General features: G+C 45.3%; 2 protein-coding genes and 2 long non-coding RNA genes across 15 annotated transcripts in view; 2 read left to right on the forward strand and 2 right to left on the reverse strand.

The window, feature by feature from the left end:
* The window catches only part of LOC131824806 (uncharacterized), a 79,961-nt gene that overhangs the window by 38,096 nt on the left and 14,586 nt on the right, over positions 1-27,279 (forward strand). The gene's annotated exons all lie outside the window — the stretch shown is intronic.
* Positions 3,059-7,313, reverse strand: LOC131824804 (5-hydroxytryptamine receptor 3C-like). The gene is given in 8 exon segments (XM_059163330.1): positions 3,059-3,651; positions 3,768-3,983; positions 4,201-4,402; positions 4,767-4,927; positions 5,256-5,425; positions 5,730-5,839; positions 6,577-6,621; positions 7,035-7,313. Coding segments are annotated over 8 exon segments (1,386 nt in total). The 3' UTR covers positions 3,059-3,448.
* LOC131824808 (uncharacterized) lies at positions 4,908-7,505 on the forward strand. The gene is made up of 2 exons (XR_009350994.1): positions 4,908-5,777; positions 6,592-7,505. It is a non-coding gene; the product is annotated as an uncharacterized LOC131824808 (long non-coding RNA).
* On the reverse strand, positions 12,903-22,051 carry LOC131824803 (5-hydroxytryptamine receptor 3C-like). Its single transcript, XM_059163329.1, has 9 exons — positions 21,857-22,051; positions 20,393-20,559; positions 19,933-19,977; positions 19,361-19,470; positions 18,916-19,085; positions 17,089-17,249; positions 16,165-16,369; positions 15,770-15,985; positions 12,903-15,640 (listed from the first exon to the last, which is right to left on the reverse strand). Exons 1-9 carry the CDS (start codon positions 21,921-21,923, stop codon positions 15,414-15,416), a joined length of 1,368 nt encoding a protein of 455 aa, XP_059019312.1. The 5' UTR covers positions 21,924-22,051; the 3' UTR covers positions 12,903-15,413.

Below are 27,279 nucleotides of genomic sequence, written 5' to 3' on the forward strand. Positions count from 1 at the left end.
CACAATAGCATCAAAATAATCAATATGGGACCTCTCTCCAGTCTCTCACCTTGTTCATCCAAAGATCTTGGCTACCCATATCTACTTCTATAACTGTAGTGCTTGTCTATCATGTTTCATCCTGGCCTCCCCATATGAATACATCGGTACAAATGTGAGGACATATCTCATCATTCTATGATCATCTGTTTCTCAGCTGGTACAAGTGTCACTTTCTCAGAGAGCCCTTCCTAGAACATACTATTTCTTTGTGTGTCACTCTCTGTCCTATTACCCTGTTTTATTTTCTTTGGAGTAATTATCAGCCTGTGAAATCATCAGTTTGTTACCTGAGAAGATTAGCACCTCCTATCTGTCTTGTTTATCCCCAGCTCCTAGATAAAATGTCTATGACATAAATAAGCACTTAGTAAAGATTGGATGCATGAGTGAATGAGTGCTTCACTCATTTCACTCATTCCATGGTGCTTTTCTGGGGATCAGATGACTAGATGGTCCATAGAGGCCGAGGTTCTCCCTTGAGCCTGATGGTGTGACCCATGTACATAATGTCTGAATTCCCATCTTCTTTCAAGGATCTCTGAGTTGGTCTGACTGGTGAATGTTTCATGTAGTTAGGGATGGTGGGAACTGTGTCTGATCCGAAGTCGTGAGTGATTTCCAAATCATGGAAGCATGCAAAACTGACAGGCGAGTGGGGAGCTGCCGTCCCTAGGTTCTGGTGAGTCATGATGGCGGAGGCAGGCCAGGGACAGACATTGATGAAAATGAAATATATGAAGTCAGGAGTCAGAGAGTCAGGGAGTTGGCTGCAGGGAGCAGGGGAATGAGAGAACAAGCAGGAAGGAAGTGGTAGACACAGAGAACTGTGGGGTGGGGTTATGCATTTTTTGTTATTGTTAGCAAGTTTATTGAGATATACTTTACATACCATGAAATTCACCTATTTAAACTATATAGTTCCATGGTTTTTAGTATATTTACACTTATGTAATCATCACCAGTTTAATTTTAGGACATTTTTATCATCCCTGTAAAGAAATCCTGCACCCATTAGTGTCATTCCTCATTCATCTGCCCTTTTCTGCACCAAGTCCTAGGCCACCACTAATCTTCTTTCTGTCTCTATAGATTAGTGTATTCTGGACATTTCATTCAAGTGGGATTATATAATATGTGTTCTTTTGTGACTGGCTTTTCTCTTACTTAGCATAATGTTTTCACGGTTCATCCATGTTGTAGCATGTATGAAGACTTCTTTCCTTTTTGAAGTCAAATAATTGTATTTCATTGTATGGATATAAAAAATGTTATTTATCTGTTCATCAGTTAATAGACATTTGGGTTGTTTTAGCTACTTTGAATAATGTTGCTATGACCATTTGTGTACAAGTTTTTGTGTGGACATATGTTTTCATTTCTCTTGAGCATGTACCTAGGAATGGAATTGCTGGGTTATAGGGTAACTCCATGTTCAACACTTTGAGGAGCTGCCAAATTATTTTCCAAAGCGCTTACACTATTCTTCGTCCCATTGTGGGGCTATTTCTGGTAGATGATTTTATGAGTTTGTTCTGGACACCTGAGCCATATGAGTACCATGAGAATGAGTGTGTCATGATTCTGCCTGGATCCTGCCGTTCAGGTACTGCTGCACATACCCCTGGGCCCCCGAGGCCCCACCTGCAGTGATCCCGGTATCCTCAGGTAGTAATGTGACCCCAGAGGTGTATTGTGATTCGTCAGTCCCAGCAAGTCCTCCCTCTGTTCGTGTATTAATCATCCTCAGAGTCCAAGTTAATATGGCCCCTTCTGCTGGCTCCGCGGTTTCAATTCTGACTGCGCATTAGAATCTCATGGGGAGATTTCAAATATGCCAAAGCCAGGGTCCACATCAAAGGTTCTAATTTAACTGGTCTGGGAGAAGGCCTGGGCCGCTAGGATTATTTCAAACTCTCTTCAGGGCACCTGGGCGGCTCAGTCGGTTAAGCATCCGATTCTAGGTTTCAGCTCTGGTCATGATCTTATGGGTTGTGAGTTCAAGCCCCGTGGGAAGCCCCATGTGGAGCCCCGTGTAGGGCTCCACATGCAACAGGGAGTCTGCCTAAGGATTCTCTCCCTCTGCCGCACCCCCCCGCCCCCCACTCATGCATGCTCTTCTCTTTCTCTCTCTTTCTTAAATAAATAAATAAATCTTAAAAAAAAAAGTTTACTCAGATGATTCCAATGGACAGACAGGATGGAGAACCACAGCTCTGCTCCCACTAGAAGAATCCTTTCTCCTATGAGCTTCACAGCAGTTTCTTTTCAATGGCACTCACCAAAACTTTAAAAACAGATTCCCCATTTAATTGCAGTTATTTAACATATATATTTTACTTGTCCAGCTGGGCCACAAGCTCTTTGAGGACAGAGCTGTGTTTGATTCATCCTCAAGTGTCCATTTGTCAAGAGACATCCTTTTATAGCAGCACCTGTGCTCCTCCTGGTCCTTCTCTGGAGTAACGCATAGGCGCCAACCAGACTGCAAGTTATCATGAAGCCTTCGCGGGCCGCCCACCTAAACCTGCAATCTCCTTCTCCTCCATTTCCCAGTCTTCCTTCTGTAATTTGCTTCCTGCCCCGTCACTTAGCACATGCTCTATGTTTCACTTATTATCTTCTTTATTGTCAGTCTCCACCCGCCTTCCGTGAGGGTAGAGATTTTTGTCAGCTTGGCTCACTGCTACCCTCAGCACTCAGAAAGTGCCTTGCACATGGTAGGTGCTCAATAAATATTTATTGAAAGAAGAAATAAATATGTTAGCCTATATTTAAAAAGAGGTTTAATCCCTTTCTTCTACACCAGTAAGTGAGTTAGATTTTGTTTTGTTTTGTTTTATTTTATAAATATTTCCAGTCATTTATTATAAAGCCTTCTTTTTCTAGTAAAAGTTATATTTCTAGCATAAACATGTAAATCCTGAATTCATTAAGTTTTAGAAATATAGTCCTATTTCTTTTTGTTTGTTTGTTTTAAAAGAACACTTTGCTAACTTCTTACTTTATTTTTAAAAAATATTTTATTTATTTGACAAAGTGAGAAAGAGAGAGAGTGCGTACAAGCTGGGGGAGTAGCAGACAGAGGGAGAGGGAGAAGCAGACTCCTCACCAAGAAATGAGCCTGATATGAGCCTAAAGCCCAGGACCCTGGGATCATGACCAGGGTCTGGGATCTGCTCTGTGCAGAACTCAAGAGATATTTGCCTGACTGAGCCACCCAGGCACCTCAATATAGTCATATTTCTGAGAGGGTCTGCAGAGGTTCTGTTTAAGCCGTGGAGCAGGGATCATGGCATATTTGGAACTGTGTACACAAACTGGAGCAGAGGAACGGGGTCTGGGACAGGCAGTTGAAGCTAAAGAAACCTGACCACTGGCTTGCTCTTGCACCATTAGAATTCAAGTCCTAGGCGTTCCAGAGGACAATGACTGTGATGATGGAGGAAGCCAAGAAGAGCAGGTAGAGGCGAAAGAGGAAGATGTCCATCATGTGGCTGAACTGCACCCATAGGTCAGCTAGCTGGGTGCTTGTCAGCCCCGAGCCTCCATTCATCTCTGCCTGTCTGGGTCCCAGCTCCTTCCCTACCAACTGCCCTGGCTCCTTCGGTCCTACAGAGAAGACAGAGACTCAGCCCTGAAGTGGGAAGGAGACAGGATTGGGGAAGTAGGGGACTGCAGAAACTGGGCCCAGTGTAGAGAGTATGGGCAGTGTAGATTTTTCTTACCAGGTAGGTGAGTGGGCGTGAAGCCTGGGCCCACATTCTCCTTCCAGAGCGCAGTGGGGCTACATTTCCTTGGGCTGGCCCAGTAGAGAAGTAGAGAGTGGAGCCACCGAGGCATGGGTGGGGGCTGGGTGGTGGCCAGGTACAGCAGGTAGGTGATGAAGATGGTCTCCAGCAGGCTAACCACCATCAGGGACAGACACAGGGCAAAGTACTCACCTGTGTTGGGGGTGAGGAGCATGCCTGAGTGTGGCCGAGAAGAACCAGCAATCCCCTCTTTTCTCTGTCTCACATAGAGAGCCCTTCCTAAAATGACTGCTTTCTCCCTTCTGCCTTAGCTGCCTCAGCAGATCTAGCCAGTTCACCTGTCTGCCCTGCCTCCTACCCCTGCCTCCCCATGCCCCACTACTTTCCAACAGTGAGGAGGTGGGCATACTGATGAGGGGGGTGCCACTAGTGGGAAGTAGTTTATTCATCCTAAGCAGGAAGACGTTGTAGCCCAGAAGAAGTGTTATCTTGAATGGGACACGATTCTCGCTTTCTGCCGGCAGATAGAAGCTGAGGGCATTGATGGCAATCAGGAAGCCACTGGGCACCAGGAGGTAGACGTAGAGGCTGGGCCTGCGCCTGATGGCCACCTGCAGGGGAGGAGAGAGCAGAGAACTAGGTGAGGCTAGCACTGAGGGGAGGCTGAGGGATAATTCCAGTCCCTTCCTCCCTTGGTGTCCTCAGCCCAACAGGGGCTCTTTCTGGGGCTGGGTGAGAAGCAGCTTTCACATGCCTGAGAAGACTCTGCCATACCCACTAAAGAAAACCTATGCCAGAGCTGGCAGGTTCAGAAAGGGGCCTGCTCTGGGGGACTTGGGAGAGAGGAAAGCTGTGAGGGTTGTGGCACCCAGTGGCTTTCTGGTCTTGGGACAAGATGTGAGGGGCTCTGGGATTTGGAAAGATCTGATGAGGGAGATAAGGGGGACGGACACATCTCACAGTCTCTGGGCTTACATAGAACATGATCTGGTCAAGAAGACTGGAGCCCACAGACATCTTTGGGGTGGCCTTGTTGATGCTCAGGAGCTCCCATTCCCCTTGCATACGGACAGTGTCACGTGAGGTGTCCACTATCTCCCACACTTCCTTTTCCATGCCCAGCAGCATGTTTTCCACTGCAGGGAGACAAACACTCATTCAACACACTGTTCAGCACCTGCTCTGTGCAGAACTCAGAGAGGTGAGCTAGAAAACTGCTTTAGCTCCCTCTCTCTGGCTGCCTGGTAACACGGCTTCCTCGCTTCTCAGTCACCTCCTTTCAATTCCTGGCTTTCTCAGAAGTCTTGTCTCCTCCTAAGTTCAACTCCTCTACCCTACCACTCACACACCCCTGACCAGCAAATGCTGCACTGTCCCTTTTTAGGCAGTTAAAAAATAACCTTGCTGTGTGTGCTGTTTCATTAATTCACTGGTTGATCTCATTTTACCCCCACCATGACCCACCTGTGTAGAGGAAAGAGCTAAAGGTGAGCGTGCAGTTCTACTGGTCAAAGGGGAAGTAGAAGATGTCCAGGCTACAGATGCTGGTCACCCGCATTGGTTTGTTATACGTGATGTGACCGTTATTGGTCACATATGCAGAGAGGCCTTCTGGGGTCTGATCTACATCCATGCTACGGGGTAGAAGGGGAGAGAGACAGATGCTCTGGGTTTCACAACAGCTTAAGCTTCTCTCTTAAGGGGGGGCTTCCCAATGTTGCTTACTATGGTCACTCTGCCATCTTTTCAGCTCATCACTTTCTCATTTCTAGAAGAAATATCTTCTAGAAATGAGAGACCATTGATGAACCATGATTATGCTCCTGTCTGAAAGAAGCTTTTGGTGGCCCCACTGAATTGGTTTGCCCTATGCCACCCTGGCCTGCTCCTTGCAGAAGGATCTCCACTCCAGCTTCTTTCCCTGGCCCTGGTACCCACGATTCTACGATGAAGATGTCTGGGAGCCATAGGTTCTCAGTTGTCACAGTGAGTTTACTGATGGCACCACATTCTTCTGGATCCCAACTGATGAATGGGTTTTTCCAGATCTAGAGCCCAGAGCACAGAGGGATGGTGATGGCTGAAGCTGGAGCTAGTTTATATCAACATCAACCCTTCCATTCCCTTAAATATATATACACATCTGCGTATTTTTTCCAAAATCTATGTACTATAGGCATATGATAAAATTTTAACCATTCTAGAAAGTTATAACATAAAAAGCAAGCTTCCCTCTCCTCAATTCACTCTAACTCAGCTCATATTCCCCATCTCGGTCTCCTTATTAACAATCTCTTGAGTGTCTTCTAGAAAATAAATTAATACGTATGCCAGCATTCACTTTTACTTACACAGATAAACTCATACTTTGCATATTATTATGTCTGTAACTTTTTTTTTTTTTTAAACCTCATTTCCTTTTAAGCTCTGATGTCTCTTCTCTTCCTGGTGATAATGTCCCCCTTCTCTAGCTAACAAAGTCAGGCTGGCCTTCTACTTCCCACTCAAGGAAAATCTGAAACTGGGTGCTGAATACCTTTGGGCCTTGGAGCTTACTTAGGGGTTTTCAACAGTACTGCCCACTTCTTCCTGCAGTTTCCATCTGCATCTTCATATTTGTTTGGCAGCTGTGTGACAGAAAGCTATTTGTCATCAGCATGGGCCCTATTTTGGTTGGATTTATCTATTCCCTCAGGCACTGCCAATTTCAACAAATGTGATTTTTGCAAACAAGCCCAGAAAAAAGGGGAATAAGAGGGAAGAGAACTAAGCTGGACTTACGTACCAACTTTAACCACAGGAATGATGTCAGCAGCTGAAGCTGTTCATCCTGACAAAAAGAAGTCCTCATTCAGGATGATTGATGCCCAGAGATCAGGTCCCAGTCCAGCTCTTGCCTTTGTTTCCTACATGGTCCTGTGTGACTGTTCAGCTTTTTAGTCACAAATCTCCAAAAATGCAAGTTACATGGAAAATGTAGGGGGAGAAAAACAGCACGGGGGCCCACTGGAAATGTGTTTTATCTGCCTACAGGGACAGAACTCTGGACAAATGTTCCCTGCAGAAACGTTGCTGCAGCGTTCCCTTTCCCATCTCTCCACCCCACAGGATGGACGTCTGACTCATACAGCATTTGGGGACGGATCGCTTGTCACTGGACCCGTGCAAGTTTGGGCTGCCAGGGGGAAGAGTCCTTGTTCCCTACTAGCAGCCTATGCAAAGAGTGCAAGAGGCAGAACTCACCACTTCCAGGATGGCAGACAAAATGAAGGAGATGTTGACCTGAGCGGGAATGCTGTAGTTGATGACTGGACGGAAGTCCTTCTGGTTAAATATTGTCTGGAAGGCAGCAGGGTCCACCCCATGCTGGTCAAAGCCTGAGCAATTGATGGTGAAAGTGTTTGACCTTCCTGTAGAGAGGAGAGACCTGTGAGATGGGAATAGGGCTTTGTGTGTCCTAAGGGAGAAGAGTACCAAGGCTGAGGCTTGAGAGCTTCTCTGCAGAGAAAGAAATGTAGACATGGGGTGAGGCACGTGAGCCCCTCCTTCCTGGACCAAGACTTCTGAAGGCCAAGCCCTTCCTGCCAAGGCTGGGGAGCATGGGCTGGTCTGATAGGCAAATGGGGGAAGTTGATGTGGTAAGCTGAACCAGGGCTCAGACCTCTCTTCCTGTGCTTTACTCCCATATAAAACCTACCCAAATTTGTATGCAAACAGCCTCTCTGGAGAGTCCTATTCCTTCTGTAGTCCCAACCCTGAAGTTTTGGCTTTTGTCTGACCCTACTGTTTTTTTTTTCTAGCTCTATTATGACTTGTTCTCATAGTCATTGAACAAAATGTCCCTAAAATTTTGTTTCTTAATGTCCGCCTCCTGCTTTCATGTTTTCCCATTTCCTGGAAGGAGAAATGTGGGAAGAAGTCAACCTGAGTGTGACCTGAGATATGTGGGGACTTCATATTGCCCTGAATGTGAATTTATTGACTACCCAGCATGTGCTGCGCTCTGTGCCCATCTCCTGCTCAGTGGCTTCCTCTAAGATCCGTGGGGGCCAGCCTCATGGTCACCATGCTGAGAGGATCTCACTGTGCCTAGTGGAGCTGGGCAATGACATGTAGAAGCTCTTCAGGGCCCTGTCACCCGCCTCCCAACCACAGGTGATCTGTGGTGATTCCTGTAACTACAGCCCAGCAATTTCTTCTTGTGCCTCGTCCATTACTCCCCATGCCAGCTAATTCATAAGGTACACCTCCAAACCAAGGAGAAACACATTGCAGGGGAAGAAAGAGTCGTCCTTTCCCCTCTCCACCCCTCTCTGCAAGATCTTACTGAGTGAGGTGGGGAAAGAGCTACATTCCTGCCACCAGAACCCAAACCACCCTGTTCATAGTGACTATATCTTGGTAGAAAGGAAAGGTTGGACACCATAAAGGGGTGGCATTGGAGAGCTGGCAAATGGAAGGATTTGGTAGATACCTAGGCAGGCAAGTGGAAGAGGGGGCTGTGTGTACTGATCAGTGAAATGGGTTTTTTGTCTGTTTCCAAGGAAGCCATACCATAGATCCTACAGAGAAAGAAAATGTTTAACCCACCTATTTTAGATGCTTTCTAGTTCTGGAGAATGAGAGGGTTTCTGGATTTTGCCCAGAACAGCATTCCCATCTTTCCTTGTTCTTGCCCCGTCATACCTGGAAGCAGAAGGCTGACAATGAGGCAGAGGAGGACTCCCCCCTCCAAAGGCCACCCCCCTTCCATCCTCCTCTTCTGGCCTCTTCTCTGGGGATTCACCAGGAGCCCCCAAACTGTTGAGCTTAAAGGAGCTCAGACCACACCTTGGTTCCTGGTTTTGAATAGTGCTCTTGACAGGTGACCCCTCCCTGGTGAGAGGCTGTGGCCAGAGGGATCACATCAGAGTGTCCTGCTTTGCCCCTGTGCTGGTATGCCTTCCGGGTGCCAGGCAGTGGGGAAGTTAGGCCAAGACCAGGGAGAAAATCACCTGTTTAGCAGCCTTGTCTAGATGAGTGATTTTAAATCTGAGTTCCAAGTACCTTTCAGGGAAAATGGAGGATGTGGGAGATGGGTCATGTAAAGCCACTGATAAAGGTCTCATCAGGTGCTTCTAGAACTAACTCTGCCTCAGGGAAAGTGCATGGATCCCTCAGAAAGGGATGTGGTGGAGACACCTGCTAATTTCACAAGGCAAAAACTTGTAATTATTTTGTTGCAGACCTAAAAATGTATCTTTTTACTCACTTGTGGACATTAGGGATTATTGTCAGTAGTGAGTTAAAAATATTGAGAGAGCAGGCTTTTCTTTCATGACGTAAACCTAACCAATGGACCTCTGCCCTCACAGCTAGCACAGCCAGTACCAACCTGCCTCGTCCCTTGTTTGCACTACTGGGACATCTTCATAAGGTTTCCTCTCTTTGGTTTTCCCTAGTCCAATGCTTTCTTCTTTTTTTAAAGAGTGTATTTATTCATTTGAGAAAGAGAGAGAACAAGGCAGGGGGAGAGGTGGAGAGAGAAGAAGCAGACCCCCCACTGAGCTGGGAGCCAGACTTGGGGCATGATCCTGGGACCCTGGATCATGACCTAAGCCAAAGGCGGGTGCTTAACTGACTGAGTCACCCAGGCACCCCTGCCCAGTCTAGTTCTTCATTTTGCCATCCTCCTAACTCTCTTGCTTTCTTTCCCTATGTAATGTCTCTAAAGGCCTACAGCCCTGGGGCCACGTGGGAATGTGTGAGCAAAAAAAACCACTTGGTGAGCTTTTTTTTTTTTTAAGATTTTTAAAAAATTTATTTATTTGGCAGAGATCACAAGTAGGCAGAGGGGGGGGGAGCAGGCTCCCTGCTGAGCAGAGAGCCCAATGTGGGACTCGATCCCAGGACCCTGAGATCATGACCTGAGCCGAAGGCAGTGGCTTAACCCACTGAGCCACCCAGGCGCCCCACTTGGTGAGCTTTTTGAAGATAACTGCACGCCCCGCCTCCCCGACCCCTATGGAGGGGTGTATGTGTATTTAAAATCTCCCCAGATGGTTGTGATTCACACTTCATTGAAAACTTTTGGGCTGGCCTGTGTTACCATTACCACAAGCAGGATACTGATACTGATAGATAGTCAAGATAGAGAACTTTAACACCAGGATCGCTATGTTCTCCTTTTATAGCTACAACCACCTCCCTCCCTCCCTAAGCTCCTGCTGTCTGGCAGCCATTCATTTGTTCTCTGTTTCTATAATTGTGTTGTCTCAAGAATGTTATATTATAGATCAAATAGCACTGTATAAACTTTTTGAGACTGGCTTTTTTTCTCTCGTTATTTCTCGGGAGACCCATCCAGACGGCTGTGTGTATCAGGATGCATTCCTTTTTATTGCTGACTAGTATTCCGAGGTAGGAATGTACCCCAGTTTGTTCAACCACTTATCTGTTGAAGGATTTCTGAGGTTTTTAAAATTTTTAAAATTTTGTTGAGGGACTTCTGAGTTTTAAGGGAGAACACTTATTTCCTCTACTTTCCTCACAACACTTGGAAAAAAAAAAGATTTATTTATTTATTTGAGGGGGGAGGGGGAAGGGACTTTCAGGTTGACTCCCCATTGAGCATGGAGCCTGATACAGGGCTCCAACCCAGGACCCTGAGATCATGACCTGATCCGAAATCAGGGGTCGGATGCTTAACCGACTGAGCCACCCAGGTCCTCCCACAACACTTCTGATACCAAATTGTGGGTTTTCCCCCTCACACTAAGTATTTCTGAACTACCCCTTCTGGCATACCCCTTAGGTTAAGGGCTCAATTCCACAACACTGAACCCCACTTCAGGGGCCAATTGTAAGTCAGGGCCTCCTATACTTCTGACCAACTGAAAGTAAATTGGGGATCCTCACAACACCCTCCTCAGATTCAGATTTTTGCAATAACAGCTCACAGAACTCATGGAAACATTTACTTCTGTTTACTGGCTGAAAAGTTTATATTAAAGTATACAAATGAACAGCCAGGTGAAAAGGTACGCAGGGTGAGATCTGGAAGGGTTCTGAAGGCAGGAGCTTCTTCTGTCTCTGTAGAGTTCTGGCATGTAGGTGGATGTGTCACCAACCTGGAAGGTCTCCAGACTACATAGTTTAAGGATTTTTTGTGGAGGCCTCATCACATAATAATGTAATCATTTATCAATTATGATCAATTTGAACTCAATCTCTAGCCCCTCTCCCCTCCCTAGAGGATGGGGATTGGGGCAGAGAGTTCCAAGCTTCCCGTCATGCCTTGGTCTTTCTGGTGATCAGTTCCCATCCTGAAGTTATCCAGGAGCCTACCAAGAGTCACCTCATTAGAACAAAAGATGCTCTCATTACCTAGGAAATTCCAAGGGATTTATGTCAGGAACTGGGAGCAAAGACCAAATATACATTTTTTCACAGAGTTGTTTATAGTTTTTGTCTTACATATAAAGCTGTTATAAACGTCTGTCTACAGGTTTTTGTGTGAACACAAGTTTTCTGGAAATTATACTCAGAAGTGCTAGATTATATGGTATTTGCATGTACTGTTTTTAAAGAAACTGCAGCACTCTTCCAGAGTGGCAGTACCATTTAACATTCCCACCCACAATGTATGAATGATCCAGTTTCTCTGCGTTTTTTAGGGTTTAGAACTTTGGGTAAGGAAGGAGTTCTGAAAATAGGACCCTAACATCACAAACATAAAGGAAATGATTGATAAATTCAGCATTAAAAAAAATTTTAACTGGGGCACCTGGGTGGCTCAGTGGGTTAAGCCTCTGCCTTCGGCTCAGGTCATGATCCCGGGGTCCTGGGATCAAGCCCCGAGACGGGCTCTCTGCTCAGCAGGGAGCCTGCTTCCCTTCCTCTCTCTCTCTGCCTTCCTCTCTCTCTGCCTGCCTCTCAGACTACTTGTGATCTTTCTCTGTCAAATAAATAAATAAAAATTTTTAAAAATTTAGCTTATTTTCATTAAAGGACAGTAAATGTGGGGCATCTGGGTGGTTCAGTTGGTTAAATGTCTGCCTTCGGCTCAGGTCATGATCCGCAAGTCCCGGAATTGAGTTCTGCCCGCATTGGACTCCCTGCTCGGCGGGGAGTCTGCTTCTCCCTTGGTCCTTCACTCTAATCGTGTTCTCTCTCACTCTCTCTTTCTCAAATAAATAAGTGAAATCTTTTTTAAAAGGACACTAAATGTGAAAAGTCAAATCATAAACTGGGAAAATACCTTTGCAACATGTAACTGACAAAAGAATAGTAGAAAATATGTAAAACATGCCTATAAATGAGTAACAGTGACAAAAAACCCTATCAGAAAAATGAACTGAATAAATGAATTGGCAGTTTATAGAACAGAAAACACAAACAGCCAATAAACAACAAAAAGATATTCACATAAATACAGGGAACAAACTGCTGGTCGCCAAAGGTGGGGAGGTTTGGGCAAAATGGGTGAAGGGGAGAGGGAGGTTCAGGCTTCCAGGTATGGGATGACTAAGTCATGGGGATGAAAGGCACAGCCTAGGGAATACAGTCAATGGTACTTCATAGTGTTGTATGGTCACAGTGGTGAGCATAGCATAGCGTATAGATTTGTCAAGTCACTATGTTGTACAGGCAGAACTAATGTAATATTGTGTGTCCCCTATACTTGAGTTAGAAAAAAAAAAAAAAAAGGAAACACTGAGATGTGAAAAGGTTGTGAGGATACCCCTGGATGCTGCTAATGAAAAGAGAGTGGGAAGCTAGTAGAAACAACTCAAGAGGTTAGAAACATGATCAAACATTTGAGGACAGTAATATATCCAGGGCCAGTGGGCTGGGTTTTGTATTTTTTTTTTTTTAATTTAACTTGAGAGAGAGAAAGCACACAAATAGGGGAGAGGGACAGAGGGAGAGAGAAGCAGAATCCTTGCTGAACAGGGAGCCCGATGCAGGGTTCAATCTCAGGATCGGAGGATCATGACCTGAGCTGAAGGCAGATGCTTAACTGACTAAGCCACCCCGGCTTCCCAGGGGTCTGGTTTTTACAGTCCATAAAGTTCCAAAGCACATTCTTTTTTTTTTTTTTTTTAAGATTTTATTTATTTATTTGACAGAGAGAGATCACAAGTAGGGAGAGAGGCAGGCAGAGAGAGAGAGGAGGAAGCAGGCTCCCTGCCGAGCAGAGAGCCTGATGCGGGACTCGATCCCAGGACCCTGCGATCATGACCTGAGCCGAAGGCAGAGGCTTAACCCACTGAGCCACCCAGGCGCCCCCCAAAACACATTCTTAACAGAGGTTTATAATAGAAACTGGAGGGAAAGAAAATAAAGTTATTATCACAAGGGCTACTATTTATATATATCTTTTAAATGGGAGAAGGATGGCAGGAACCAGAAGCACCTGCTCCGAAGCTGTGAAATACTCCTATTGTTCCTGATGACATGTCTAAGCTAGTACTGCCTTAAAATGTTTTGCTTTGTTTTTAGGTCATATTTCAGACCACAAGGCTCACCTCAACCCTAACATATGAACAGGATGTTCTTTTGCAAAGGATATTGTCAGTTATAATGGTCTTGACACAGAAAACCCAAAGCCACCTGTCAACAGGTGGAAAAAAAATTAGAAAATGACATCTAGAGAAATATAAATGTGGAGATGGGAAAGGGAAAAGAAATGATGCAAAAGTGATGTTAAGAAATTTGAAATTCCTGAAAGATGTGGTAAACACTCTTCACTGTATGCTATTGGCAAAAGTCAAGGACAGGTTTCTGCATGAGAAATATGTTCTGAGTAATGGAAAGAAACACATGAGAATGTGCAAGCAGAAATGCCTGTTGGTATATAATTAACATCTTTAAGAACTCAAAGGCAAAGTTGATTTATAAAAATGGGTTGCTAATTTTCCATATGAGACATGGAAAAATAAAATAAAATATACCAGGATGGGCTAAAGGGATTTTAACTAGGGAGAGTAAAATACGGATTCTTGGTTGGCTGGCATTAATGCATACATTTAATCACTCAGTGAGTCTGTATTAAGGACCCATGGTATATCAGGATTATTACCATATACTGAGTTATAAAAATGAATGAGACATTGTACCTGATCTACACGAAGATCTATACTCTCTTAGTGGAGACAGAAATATAAATAAATCTCTGAAATGTATTCACCTAATTGAAGTATAATTCAGAAATTTGTCTTTGGTCTTCTTTTTCTTCCCTTTTCAGTTCCTGAGGGCCAGCTGTTAGAATCCTTCCCAAGATCATATCTACCCAGGAAGGTGTAAAGTACTATTGATTAGGAACACTTTAAAAACTAGGGGGTTTTTGATAGTAAACATAATACATGTTCATTGAAAACAACTAAGAAAACACAGGTGAAGATATAAAAGAAAAGGGTAATCATTTCTCATCCCATTATCCAGGACAAAGTTTGCTTATGTTCTGGTCTCTAGCCATCTGCACTTTTTTCTCTGCACTTCTCTCAAGCCCTGTTTTTCTTTAATTTCTTTCTTTCTTTCTTTCTTTTCAAACAGAACTTAACATATAAAAACTGTTTTGTAACTTGTTTTTTCCACTTTATATGTCAGGGACCTGTTGTTTCCATGGTATTAACTTTGATCTATAGTCTTACTTTAAATGGCTACAAATCATCTAATTGTATGGCTATGTGATGATTTGTTTAACTTGAGCCCTTTAATTGAGGTCCTTAACCAGCCTTCCTAGGCCTCCTCTAAGCATGTATATCAGATTTTATTTATTTATTTGAGCAAGAAAGTGAGTGAGCGCAAGTGGGGGGCGGGGCAGAGACAGAGGGAGAAAGAGAATCTCAAGCAGACTCTGCTGAGTGTGAAGCCCCAAGCAGGGCTTAATCTCATGACCCTGAGATCATGATCTGAGTGGAAGTCAAGAGTCAGACGCTTAACCAACTGAGCCACACAGGTGCCCCCAAGCATATATTCAGAAGGCCCTCCCTGTTTGATTTTGTGAACTCTGGAGGTGGGGAGAGATACAATATATCATTTATTTCAAAGAACAGTTTCAGGAATGAGAGAGGTAAAGGCAAGTGAAATGAAAGTGGTTGATGAAAGAAGCATTTTGCAATTATAAATATTTTACAGTGATTTCTTACAAATGAGACTTGACCTTTTCATTTTTTAAAATCTGTAAATGTGTCTGAAAGACTTCAAATCACATTAGATTACAGTTGTTTAGAGTGAGCTATCAGAGTGTCTGCAAGAAGACTCTCGCTCCAGTGTTTGTAGACCTACCCTAAATGTACTGAGGAGCCAGTACCTCCTGAAGAAACCTCCTGATTCTTGGGACAATCAATCAAGGAGAGACTCTGCTGACCCCGACCTCCATTTTTAAGTCAGAAGTTAGGTGTGGCTAAGGAATACTGAAAGTGTTTAGGAATGAGAACCATGGCATATGAGAAATCAGGAATTTGTTTGGGGCAGTTCTGAACCTGCTCCTTAGGGTTGGAGTTTGGGGAGTATAAATGGGGAATATAAATGGGGATAAGTGGCTAAGATCAGAAAAGGGGCCCAGGTCTGGCTGGCTCTAACACCAAGAGAAACTGCAGCTGTGGTCTGCAGGGAGAAGTGGATGTGGATATCTGCTTAGGTGTTCCAGAGGACGATGACCGTGACCACGGAGGTGGCCATGAAGAGCAGGTAGAGGCGGAAGAGCAGGGTGTCCATCATGTGGCTGAACTGCACCCACAGGTTGACCAAGGGCTGTCTCTGAGCCTCTTGTTCCTCCTGGATCCTTGACTCGGGGCTCCCAGTTAACTCTGCTTCTCTGGGACCTGCCACCTTCCCCACCAACTCCACGGGCTCCTTCATGCCTACAGAGAAACAGAGACTCGGCCATGGGCCATGAAGTGCACCTGGGGAGGGAGGGGGCCAGGGAAGAAGGCAAAGCAGGGAGTGGAGGTGTGGGAAGAGGAGGTGGGGGCAGTGCTGACTCCCCTTACCAGGCAGGTGGTTGGGGGTGGGGCCCAGGCCCTTATTTCCCTTCTGGGGCACAAAGGGGTAGCATTTCCTTGGGCTGGCCCAGTAGAGAAGCAGAGAGTGGAGCCACTGAGGCATGGGTGGGGGCTGGGTGGTGGCCAGGTGCAGCAGGTAGGTGATGAAGATGGTCTCTAGCAGGCTGACCACCATTAGGGACAGACACAGGGCAAAGTACACACCTGGAGGGAAAAACAGATTATAAGTAAATGAGGACAGATTCATCTCTACACTTTTCTTAAGACTTTCTCCAAATCCAGTCTGTCCTGGCAACCCCTTCCCTCCTTAAGTGGAGAGGGAGCTGGTTCCCCTCCCTATGCCCTGCTGCGTTTGCTTTCCTGGAAAGTGGAAAGGACCATACTGATGAGGGGGGTGCCACTGGCTGGGAGTAAGTCATTCATCATGAGCAGGAAGACGTTGTAGCCCAGCAGAAGTGTCATCTTGAATGGGGCACGATTCTCGCTTTCTGCCGGAATATAGAAGCTGAGGGCGTCGATAACAACCAGAAAGCCACTGGGCACCAGGAGGTTTATGACATAGAGGCTGGGCCTGCGCCTGATGGCCACCTGCGGGGGAGGAGAGATTGTGGAGATGTCAGAGGGTGTATATATATATATATTTTTTTTTTTTTTAAAGATTTTGTTTATTTGACAGAGAGAGAGAGCACAGACAAGTGGGGGAGCAGCAGAGGGAGAGGGGAGAAGTAGGATCTCCATTGAGCAGGGAGCCCAATGTGGAGCTTGATCCCAGGACCCTGGGATCATGACCTGAGCTGAAGGCAGAGGCTTAACCCACTGAGCCACCCAGGTGCTCAGAGGGCTCTTGTATATTTGACTGTAATCCTTGCTGATGTGCTGTTAGGCTGGCTTGGGATGATGGCTTTAGGTAACACATGCATTTAATTGTGCCCTATAGAAGTGCCCTGCTTTGTTGTCTAATTTTCAGCGATAAATGTGTCCAACCTGCTGGCAACAAAACAACTATAGACTTTCAGGGGCAAAGAGGGCCCTTTGGACCATCACAGAGGTGGCTGCTCCATTCTTAACAGTAGAGCTTGTAAGTGCCCAGCTGCACCTCCTCTCTGCAGGGTGGAGGACGGGAGAAAGAGGTGAGGAAAGGGGAGACTGTGGTGATCTTTCCTCAGGGCAGTTAGGATAGAGGGTGGAGTGGAGAGCAGGTGCTTAACCCCCTGGAAATTCTTTTTACATCCCAAAGTGCCTTAGATCAAGAAGAAAATCATGGAGGAACTGGGACCAGAGGTCAAACAGGGGACCCTTGAACTTACATAGAACGTGATTTGGTCATATAGGTTGCTGCCGACCAACATCTTTGGGGTGGCCTTGTTGATGCCCAGGAGCTCCCACTCTCCCTGGGTCTGGATGAGGTTACGAGATGTATCTGTTATCTCCCAAACCTCCTTGTCCATGCCCAGTAGCATGCTGTCCACTGTAAGGGAAGCCGGGGGCAACTCAGTCCAGAAGTGTTCCCCAGTTTCCTGCCCCCAAATTAAATTCCTCCCCCACTGAGATTCTTGAGCAAAATTTCCTCTCTGTTTCTTTAAGATAAGTCATCCAGGTTTTCTCAAAAGTGGGTTATAGGACAGTAATTCATGTGTATGCAGGCTGCGGCTTGATTTTTTTTTTTTTTTAGTTGGAAGCAAGACTGAGTTGTTGTTATGTTATGGGAATATTGGATATGACTCAAATGTGATTCAAGAACTTTTGCAATCATTCCCATTTTCCTTCTCTATCCCCTAGTTGTATGATGTTGTTTTAGTGGAATTGAACTTGAAGAGCTCAACCTTTTTATAATTACATGCATGCCCATTAGAATGGTTAATATAGGGGCACCTGGGTGGCTCAGTGGGTTAAGCCTCTGCTTTCAGCCTAGGTCATGATCCGAAGGTCCTGGGATAGAGCCCTGAATCGAGCTCTCTGCTCACCAGGGGGCCTGCTTCCCCCACCCCCTCTGCCTGCTTCTCTGCCTACTTGTGATCTCTCTCTCTGTCAAGTAAATAAATAAAAATCTTTAAAAAAGAGAGAATGATTAATATATCTAAATCTACCACATGAAACCTGGTGGCATTCAGTGTTTACTGGTTTAAGCATGTTAGCTATCAAAATTAAAAGTCTTCAGCTAAAAAACGTAGAGCAGGAGCTTTACAGCAGTTCAGGGTCAGATGGGCCACATTTGGCACAAGGGCCATCCAAGATCTCAAGCAGTAATTCTTTCTTTTTTTTTTTTTTTGATAGAGTCTTGATTTTTTTTAATTAATTTTTTAAAGATTTTATTTATTTGACAGACAGAGATCACAAGTAGGCAGAGAGGCAGGCAGAAAGGCAGGCAGAGAGAGTGGGGGAAGCAGGCTCTCTGCTGAGCAGAGAGCCCGATGCGGGGCTCGATCCCAGGACCCTGATATCATGACCTGAGCCGAAGGCAGAGGCTTTAACCCACTGAGCCACCCAGGCGCCGCCCCCCCTTTTTTTAGTTTATTTACTTATTTATTTATTTTAGTAATCACTACACCCACCATGGGGCTCGAACTCACAACCTGGAGATCAAGAGTTGCATGCACTTCTGACTGAGCCAGCTAGGTGCCCCTGTAGTTCTCTCTCTCTTTCTTTTTAAGAAATTTTATTTATTTCTTAGAGAGAGAGAGAGGACATGAGGGAGGGTGAGGGGGAAGAGCAGAGGGAGAGGGAGAAAAGAGACTCCTTGCTGAGCGCAGAGCCTGATGTGGGTCTAGATTCCAGCACCCTGAGATCATGACCTGAGCCAAAGTCAGACTCTCAACCAACTGAGCCAGGCATCCCTCTCTAGTTCTTTTTTTTTTTTTAAATAAACTTTTTTGAGGAGTTAAAGCAGTAATTCTTAACCCTGCCTGCACATTAGCACCACCTGAGAACTTGTAAAAATATCAGCACCTGGGCCCCTCCTGGAAGAACTACATTGGAATCTCTGGGGTGAGTCATAATTGTTTGTATTTTTAAAAAAGCTTGAGTGGGCAGCCATGGTTGAGAAACACTGATCTAAAACCTTCCCTGACCATATACCTATATCAATAAATATCTTCCCCGCATCTTGAATAACTAGCAAAACATGTCTTGCCCACCTGTGTAGAGGAAGGAACTGAAGGTGAGCGTGCAGTTCTGTTGGTCGAAAGGAAAGTAGAAGATGTCCAGGTTACAGATGCTGGTCACCCGCACTGGCCTGTCGTACTTCATTCGACCTTCACTGTTGACAAAGGCGGTGAGACCTGGTGGTGCTCGATCCACATCCATGCTGCTCAGGAGAGGGAGGGAGTGGGTGTTGTGGGGCCTTCATTGGCTTTTGTTTCCCTCCCTTCCCATGTCTTCCTTTACTGTGCTCCCCTTTTGGACTCTTTCTCTCCTGTCACTCTATCTTGTCCCTTGTACGCCTCATGGTGTTCTGTGGCGGTTAGTTAATTGAGGCTGTGCCCCTGTCTGAGTCTTCTGATGTTCCTGTGCCTTGCACTGACCCGAGGCTGTTCTTTGCAGACGGGCTTCATGCTCGCTTTCCCCAGCCCCCATACGCACGATTCCAAGATGAAGATGTCTGGGATCCACAGGTTTTCAGCTGAGACAGTGAGTCTTTTGAGGCTGACGCACTCTTCGGGGTTCCAACTGATTAAAAGATTGTCCCACATCTGTAGCCAGGGCAGTGGGAAACAGAGATGAACAATGTAGAGCTTATTCAGTCAGCTCCTCCTGCCCCTCCCCTTATTCTTCTTCCCACACTCATGTCCCTAACGATCACAGCCTGTCTCTCCCTTCTTTACCTAGCCATGTGTTATTGGTAAAGTACCCTGTAATGGCCTTGTTTTCTTTCCAGGCAGAGCAGAAGTATATCCTAAAACCCTTTGGTCCCAGGAGCACACCAATATATTGGCCTTCAAACCATTTGGCCATTGTCTTAGATCATCATTTCTACCTTTGTAAGCTCCCCCAGGAAAGTGCATGTGCCCAAGGCCAGTCCAGTTCTAGATGGAGTGATTTGGTCCCCTAAAGATTATAGATTTAGTAGAGGTTGGGACTAGGAAACCCCTACATTGCTCCTCAAATTTATACTACAAATGGAAGTGAGATGGGGATAATTGCATCTGCCTTACCAAATTCATCCACAGGAATGATGTCAGAAGCTGGAGCTGTGCATTCTGGTAAAGAAATTCCCATCCAGGATTATTAGTACAAAAATACTTTGCCCATGCCTATTTCATATTCCTACCAATGTTTACTAACTTATTGGGTCAGACATATTTCTAGGTGCTCAACTGTCTATCTTGCTTGTCTTCCCTTGTATCTAGGGACAATTCAGGTTTTAACTGACATAGACACTTCTTCCTGGAACATTCCAGAAAGGATAGACTCTAGAAGGAATCCTTCCTGAAAAAGTACCACTACAGTATTCTTCTTTATGTCTCCCCATCCCATAGGAAAATCCTCTAATTTGTGCAGAATCCATTTAGAGGATCTGTTGTTCACCACTGAATCAGAACAATGTTGTGTTGACAAGACAGAGAGGATCCTCATTCCCTATTAGAAAAATGGAAGGTGGGGACCACGTCTCACCACTTCCAGGATGGCAGACAGGGTGAAGGAGATGTTGACTTGAGTGGGAATGCTGTTGTTGACGACTGGACGGAAGGCCTTTCTGTCAAACACTGCTTGGAAGGCAGCAGGATCCACCCCATACTGGTCAAAGCCAGAGCAATTGATGGTGAAAGCTTCGCCTCCTCCTGTAGTGAGCAGAGACCCTATAAGAGAGGGCCTCTATGGCCAGGGCTGAAGCCTCTCTGCAGAGAGAAAACAGGTGACATACTGGGAGGGTGATGAGCTCTCCTTCCTGGGCCAAGATTCACCAAGGCCAAAGCCCTTCCTGCCGGGCCAGAGAGGACAGGCTGACCTGGTAGGCAAATGGTGGAAGTAGATGTGGTGACGTTGGCCAGTGCTCTATTCTCATTCCTATTGTTTCGCCATCATGCAAAACCTGTCCAAATCTATATGCAAACTTGGTCTTGGTACAATGGCACCCGCTTCAACAAGTCCTCAAGTGCACCCATCACAGGCTTCTTGGGTCTATGTAGGAGCACCTCTCAGCACTGCCTTAAAACTTGTCATCCAGGTCACTTAGAAATCTGCTATGGTGTATTTCTCTTCCTCATTCTCAGGGACTTCCATTTACTGAAGACAAAAACTGGCTTATCAAGAAAATAAGGGAAGTAAACAATTGTACTTTCTAGGTGGATATGGGTAACAGGTAGTAGGCACTCTGAATTGGTGTGTACCTCAGTGCCATGCATTTATTTTTCCCTTCTCAGATGTAGTGACTTAAGATGTCTTGGGGCTTATTTCCAGAATTGGGATAATTAGATGATATCACTGAGGTTATACCAGATGCCAATCATATAGAGTGAGACCTGTGCATATGTTATGTTGTCTCTTGGCTATGATCAGAGGTCATCTTGGTAGTACCTGGGCAGAATCTTTCCCCATTTCCAGCACTGGGTGATCTTTTGCTCTGCTTGCTCCTCTACAACTCCATCTTTTTCCATAATATTCAAGGCATATACCCAGACTAGGAACAAATATTCCCTCATGGAAGCAAAGCATCTACTCCTACCTCAGATTGATTCCTACCCTCCCTCAGTGTTCTACACTTACTCTTTCATGACACGTTTAAAATCTGTGGCTACTCTTCTCACAGATACCATACCAACGGAAGAGGATAGGGAGAATGAGATGAGGGTGTGCTGGGAGGGACACTGGAAGTGAAGGAAAAGGTGGAATTGGCAAGGTGGTGAAGTGGGACAGTTTGGCAGATTCCTGTATGGACAGGAATAGAGAAGGCTATATGTCCTGATCAACAGATTGTCTTTCCATCCATCACACCCCCACCCCCACACACATCGAGACAAAGATATTAGGGAAAAAACTTAATATGTGAATTCTGAATGTCCTCCAAGCGCTGCAGGAAAGTTCCTAGATGTCGTTAAGAACCATATTCTGGTCTTCCCTGTTCTTGCCCCATCTTACCTGGAAGCAGAAGGCTGACAGTGAGGCAGAGGAGGACTCCCCCCTCCAAAGGCCACCCCCCTTCCATCCTCCTCTTCTGGCCTCTTCTCTGGGGATTCACCAGGAGCCCCCAAACTGTTGAGCTTAAAGGAGCTCAGACCACACCTTGGTTCCTGGTTTTGAATAGTGCTCTTGACAGGTGACCCCTCCCTGGTGAGAGGCTGTGGCCAGGGAGATCACATCAGAGTGTCCTGCTTTGCCCCTGTGCTGGTATGCCTTCCGGGTGCCAGGCAGTGGGGAAGTTGGGCCAAGACTAAGGGAGAAGCGCCTGTTTGGCAACAGTTTGCTGAGATCAGTAATAAAATAACTTGCCTTAATGAGAGGGTGAGGCCTGGGGAAGTAAGAATTAAGTTCTTTTAAGATCAGGGAACCTGCAGATTTGGAAAGGTAGCAATATTTAGTGATTTGGTTATGTGTTCATTAGGGATAATTGCAAATACCAATTTTTTTTTAAAAAGATTATTTATTTATTTATTTATTTGACAGACCAATCACAAGTAGGCAGAGAGGCAGGCAGAGAGAGGAGGAAGCAGGCTCCAGTGAGCAGAGAGCCCAATGCGGGGCTCGATCCCAGGACCCTGAGATCATGACCTGAGCCGAAGGCAGAGGCTTAACCCACTGAGCCACCCAGGCGTCCCACAAATACCAGATTTTAAAGCATAATTCCTGCCTTCATCATCTATTGTCTATATTTTTCCAACAGCTCCTAACAAGATTTTCTCCTTTCAATCCCACTGCCTTTCCAATTCATTTTCCCTAAACCAAATTTTCTATACATTTTTTACCTTATGCATTTATTACACGATAATATAAGTCATAAAATTAAGGTAGCAGAACCATTTTTAATGTCTTTGTGTTATCAGTTGTGTGATGCATTATCATAAACTAGTAAACTCAGATAACATCAATCTTAATGGCAATGGTATCAACATTATATCTTAGGTGCCATCTCTACAGAAAACACAATTGGACCAAATGAGTGAGTTGGAGCATTGTTCTGTTAAATATCTTAGTTACATTTCCAGAAAGACACTTGGAAATTTTTTTCTTGCAGAAAGGAGGAAGGATCAGACCTAGGGTACGAAAGAAACTTTGTTCAGAATGGAAGATTATGGGACGCCTGGGTGGCTCAGTAGGTTAAGCCTCTGCCTTCGGCTCAGGTCATGATCTCAGGGTCCTGGGATCGAGTCCCACACTGGGCTCTCTGCTCAGTGGGGAGCCTGCTTCCTCCTCTCTCTCTCTGCCTGCCTCTCTGCCTACTTGTGATGTGTCAAATAAATTAATAAAAATCTTTAAAAAAAAAGAAAGAAAAAGAATGGAAGATTATGACAGCCCTGAACAGAAAGAGCTGAGGATGGCAGGAATGACTGAGGGGCCTGAAGTAGGAAAGCATAGGAGAGACATATTTTCTGTCTAAGGTTTGAAATACCTGCAGTGCCTCAGCCCCACCCGCTCTGTGAGGCATTTCTTCCCTGTTTTGGAAACTTGGCCAGAGGACTGGGCCATCATGCCACATAGGACCAAAGTACTACTGTGTCTATATCCACAGGGATACACCTGGGGGGTACTGGTCTCCTGGATCAGGTAAGAGTGAAGGACTCCCAAGGACACTTGAGTTCCACAGATAGGCTGGCTACCCGACCTTAGGTCTAGGACAGGAGGGTTAAATTCAAGCCCTGATGAAAGGCAGCTGACGACTGTTGATGTATATCTGCCTTTATCAAGGCTGGCTGAAAAACTGGACCCAAGTCTATAGGCTAGACTCAAAAGTAGATCTGGCTGCCAGGAAATGCATATGATGGAGGCAGGAGTAAGGCCTCTCCTCTCCTGCTCTGTAACCTCATGAGAAGCAGGAGGCACATCTTGTTCTCCTACCCATTGTGCCCCCCACCCCAGTGGGTGGCATATAGCAATTAGCAGTCAATAAATGGTAGTTAAATACCGGTTCCATCAGGTCACTATGGATGGGGAGAAACACACGGGCACTTTGGGCAGATGTAGGAAACGTGGTAGGGAACCTCATGGGAGTCCTGAGGCCACATCAGAGAAGTTGCTTGCTATTCCCATGGTGTGGCTAAGGTGTGGGCCTCCATCTTGGGTGTTGCTTGGTAGAGATGGGGGTTGGCAGATGTACATCAGGTGAGATACAGAGGCCTAGAGCCAGGGCCCAGCCTTTTATTTCTGACTGCCTAAATTTCCAATAAAGGCCTAACTAGAGCTGCCATTAATTGAGTTTGTGCTGTGTGCCCTGCGATGTGGTAGGCATGTTACGGTATTCTTATCCTCCCAAATGCTTGGAGCGGTCAGTGGTATTACTCCCATTTCACAGATGAAGAAAATGGAGGTAAAGAAGCCAAAAATATCGTGCTCAGTGTCTATCCAGGTAGAAGTGGGTAGAATGCAGATTCAAACCCAAGTCTGAAAACAAACAAACAAACAAACAAACAAACAAAAACCCAAGTCTGATTCCATTGTTCTTTCCTTGCTCTTTTTATTATGCCATAGCTGGGAAGTCTTTTGGACTGGATTATAGGCCCCTAGTTTCCCACCAGTGAAATTCCTAGGCCTAGACAATGCTTGGATTCAAAGGTAAACAGTGGGGGAGCCGTAGTTTTGCAAGTCACAGACACCAGTAACTTTCTCCTTAGCTCATTCCAAGTGGGTTCACAATGCATGATCCCACTTATCTGGGACCCTGGTGGATCAGGTTTGAAAAGATAGTATAACCTGGCAAGGGCAGAGTGAGACGATGGAAGGGGGAAACAAGAACCATTTGCAGCTCTTATAGATGGCAGTCACCCACAGAGGCCACTGGCCAGGGGTAAGGATCCAGGAGCAGAAAGGCAGCTGGAACATCCAAACTGCTGTGGGTCACTAGCTGGGGTCAAGCTGGCTATGGTGTCTGGAGCAGGAGAGAAGGAAACTCTTGGGACTCTGAAACATACCTGGAAAAAGAGTCCCACGGACAAGTACTCATCTGAGCTGCCGTTTTGACAGGCCCAGGCTCTGACCCCAGGCTTTCTTGAAGTATGACAACCCCACACTTATCACTTCACTTTTCTTGCCTAAAAAATGAGGGGGCTGAACTAGAAAGTCAGTAATTCTTTATGTCTGTAGCCTCCCACCTAGAAGTCGATTTTGCACACTAAGTCTCAGTCTGCATGATAAATGGATGCTCTCTTGTGCATCACATTTGGCTTTCTAGTTTCTGTAAGCTCGTAAATGATTTTTTAATGCATATTTAAAAAATAATTTAATCTGCATCATTAGCTCCACTTCACAAATGAAATTTAAACTTATGGGGTGAGTCCTCTTGTACAAGTTTTTACCCAACAAATAATGTGGTCAGATTAGAACCCAAGGTTGCCAGATTCCAACGTCTCCCTATTATACTATTCACCCCCAACCCCTGCCCCCGACATTTATAAGAACCAGTGCTAATGAATGACCAAATAGGAGAGGTTATCGAAGGGAGGGGCAGAACCTGGAGGAGAGATGGACTCCCGAGTGGTCCAGTCAGTTAAGTGTCTGCCTTCAGCTTAGGTCATGATCCCAGAGTCCTGGGATCGAGGCCCTCATCCGGCTCCCTGCTCAGCAGGGAACCTGCTTCTCCCTCTGCCTGCAACTCCCCCTGCTTGTGCTCTCTCTCTCTCTTACTCTTTCTGACAAACGAATAAATAAAATCTTAAAAAGAAAGAAAGAAAGAAAGAAAGAAAGAAAGAAAGAAAGAAAGAAAGAAAGAAAGAAAGAAAGAAATTGGAGGAGGGAAAGGATGGGCTTGAAATGAAGTCTGTGACTTCACATTCCAGAGTGGAAATGAAGGAGGAGGAGGGCCAAGGAGGCGGATGAGATAATACATGTGAATGTCAGGTTAATAGGGAGCTGAAAGAAAATGTGGGAAACATGGAGAAATACTGCCTATAATGGTTTAGAGAAAGGAAGTGAACACAAGTGTGTGCCAGAGCCACAGGTGGTAATTCAGATGAATGGACAAGGTGAAGGGCTATCCTGCAGAGGCAAGCCATCAAATGCAAGCTAGCCCAGGTGGGACCAGTGGCCTATCAGCAGATTTTTCTAAAGATTTTCCTAAATTTTTCCAGATTACCTTGCAACGCCTTTCAGAGGCTTGCCCTGTAACAAGAGGAGAGTCATTAGCACCCAAGTGTGCTTCTCGGAGGATTCTGTTATAGATGCAACAGAAATGCAACAACCGTATCTGTAAATTTTCTGGAAGAGTTATGGCTTCAAGGCTCCACGTGATTATCCCTTGCATGTTAAGATCGTGTGCTCAGATTCTGCTTGTGGAGAAGATAAAATCATTGTAATTATATTATGCTTTCTCTTCCTGAGAGGGGATCTAGTTTCTTAATTCTTGTGTCAAAAAAGACAAATTGCCTATCTCCTGTTCAAATAAAACAAAAAGCTATGTGTCGGAAGAAAATAAGCAGGAGAATATGTACCATGAAGATGGGTGGGAAAACGAAAATACTACAAATTGATCTTAAATAATTTCAGGACCCCCCCCCCCCCCCCAGAGCGGGGTCAATGAGCTTCTTGGCAAAATCAAGAGTGAGTTTCCAGGTGAGATGACCATCTTGGGATAGAGCATAAGAGTAGAAGATCCCAGGACCTTGAGACCATGACCTGAGCTGAAGGCAGAGGCTTAAGCCACTGAGCCATCCAGGTGCCCCATACCCTGTGCAGGTCTCGTCCTAGTTTGGAGGGCGGAGAGGCGGAGGCTCAGAGTCCAGTATCTAACCCTGGCTCGGTCACTTTCTAGCTGGGGTACCTGGGAGACAGCTCAATGGCTATCCCTTCACCTCTGTGTTTCATTTCCTTCATTTATTTCATCTCCTGTAACCGAGTGTATAAAATGGGGGCCATAATACAAAACCATAGCACTAAAACCTAAAGAGCTCTGAAAACCGAATGATTTTTCATGAGTTATTCAGTGGCAAAACCTGACCTGAACTGATGTGAGACTATCCCTAATTTCCTCTCTTCTCCCTACTATGAGTATTCATAGATTTCACTGCAGAAACGTTAATGTGTTTGATTACAGGGCATTGCCCCATACCCCATACAGTACATGTATAATTATTTCCTTTTTAAAATCTGAAAAACTCCAAATTCCGAAACATATTTGGCTCCAACCGTTTGTGGATCTATAGTTCCTACTTCATAAATTTACTGTAGGATTAAATGTGGTTATTTATCTAAGCCCCTTAGGAGACTGCCTGCCAACTTAATAAATGTTGGTTATTGTTATTTCTTTACCGTATCCTTTCTAAAGACCCACTTTCTAGAAAGCTGTGAGTTGAGGAATTGCAGAAATTCTAACAGATATGCTGATTTATTTAGGTGAACATCAGGGGCTCCTGATT

This window comes from Mustela lutreola, chromosome 2 (assembly GCF_030435805.1).
Source record: "Mustela lutreola isolate mMusLut2 chromosome 2, mMusLut2.pri, whole genome shotgun sequence".
NCBI classification, from domain to species: Eukaryota; Metazoa; Chordata; class Mammalia; order Carnivora; family Mustelidae; genus Mustela; species Mustela lutreola.

Excerpts from the sequence above, each read along its gene's own strand:
- LOC131824803 (XM_059163329.1), bottom strand. The coding sequence starts at position 21,923 with ATGGAAGGGGGGTGGCCTTTGGAGGGGGGAGTCCTCCTCTGCCTCACT. Across the intron at positions 19,978-20,392 it reads TGTCTGCCATCCTGGAAGTG|AATGCACAGCTCCAGCTTCT; the intron begins GTGAGACGTGGT and ends TTTCTTTACCAG. Across the intron at positions 19,086-19,360 it reads GACATCTTCATCTTGGAATC|CATGGATGTGGATCGAGCAC; the intron begins GTGCGTATGGGG and ends TCTCCTGAGCAG.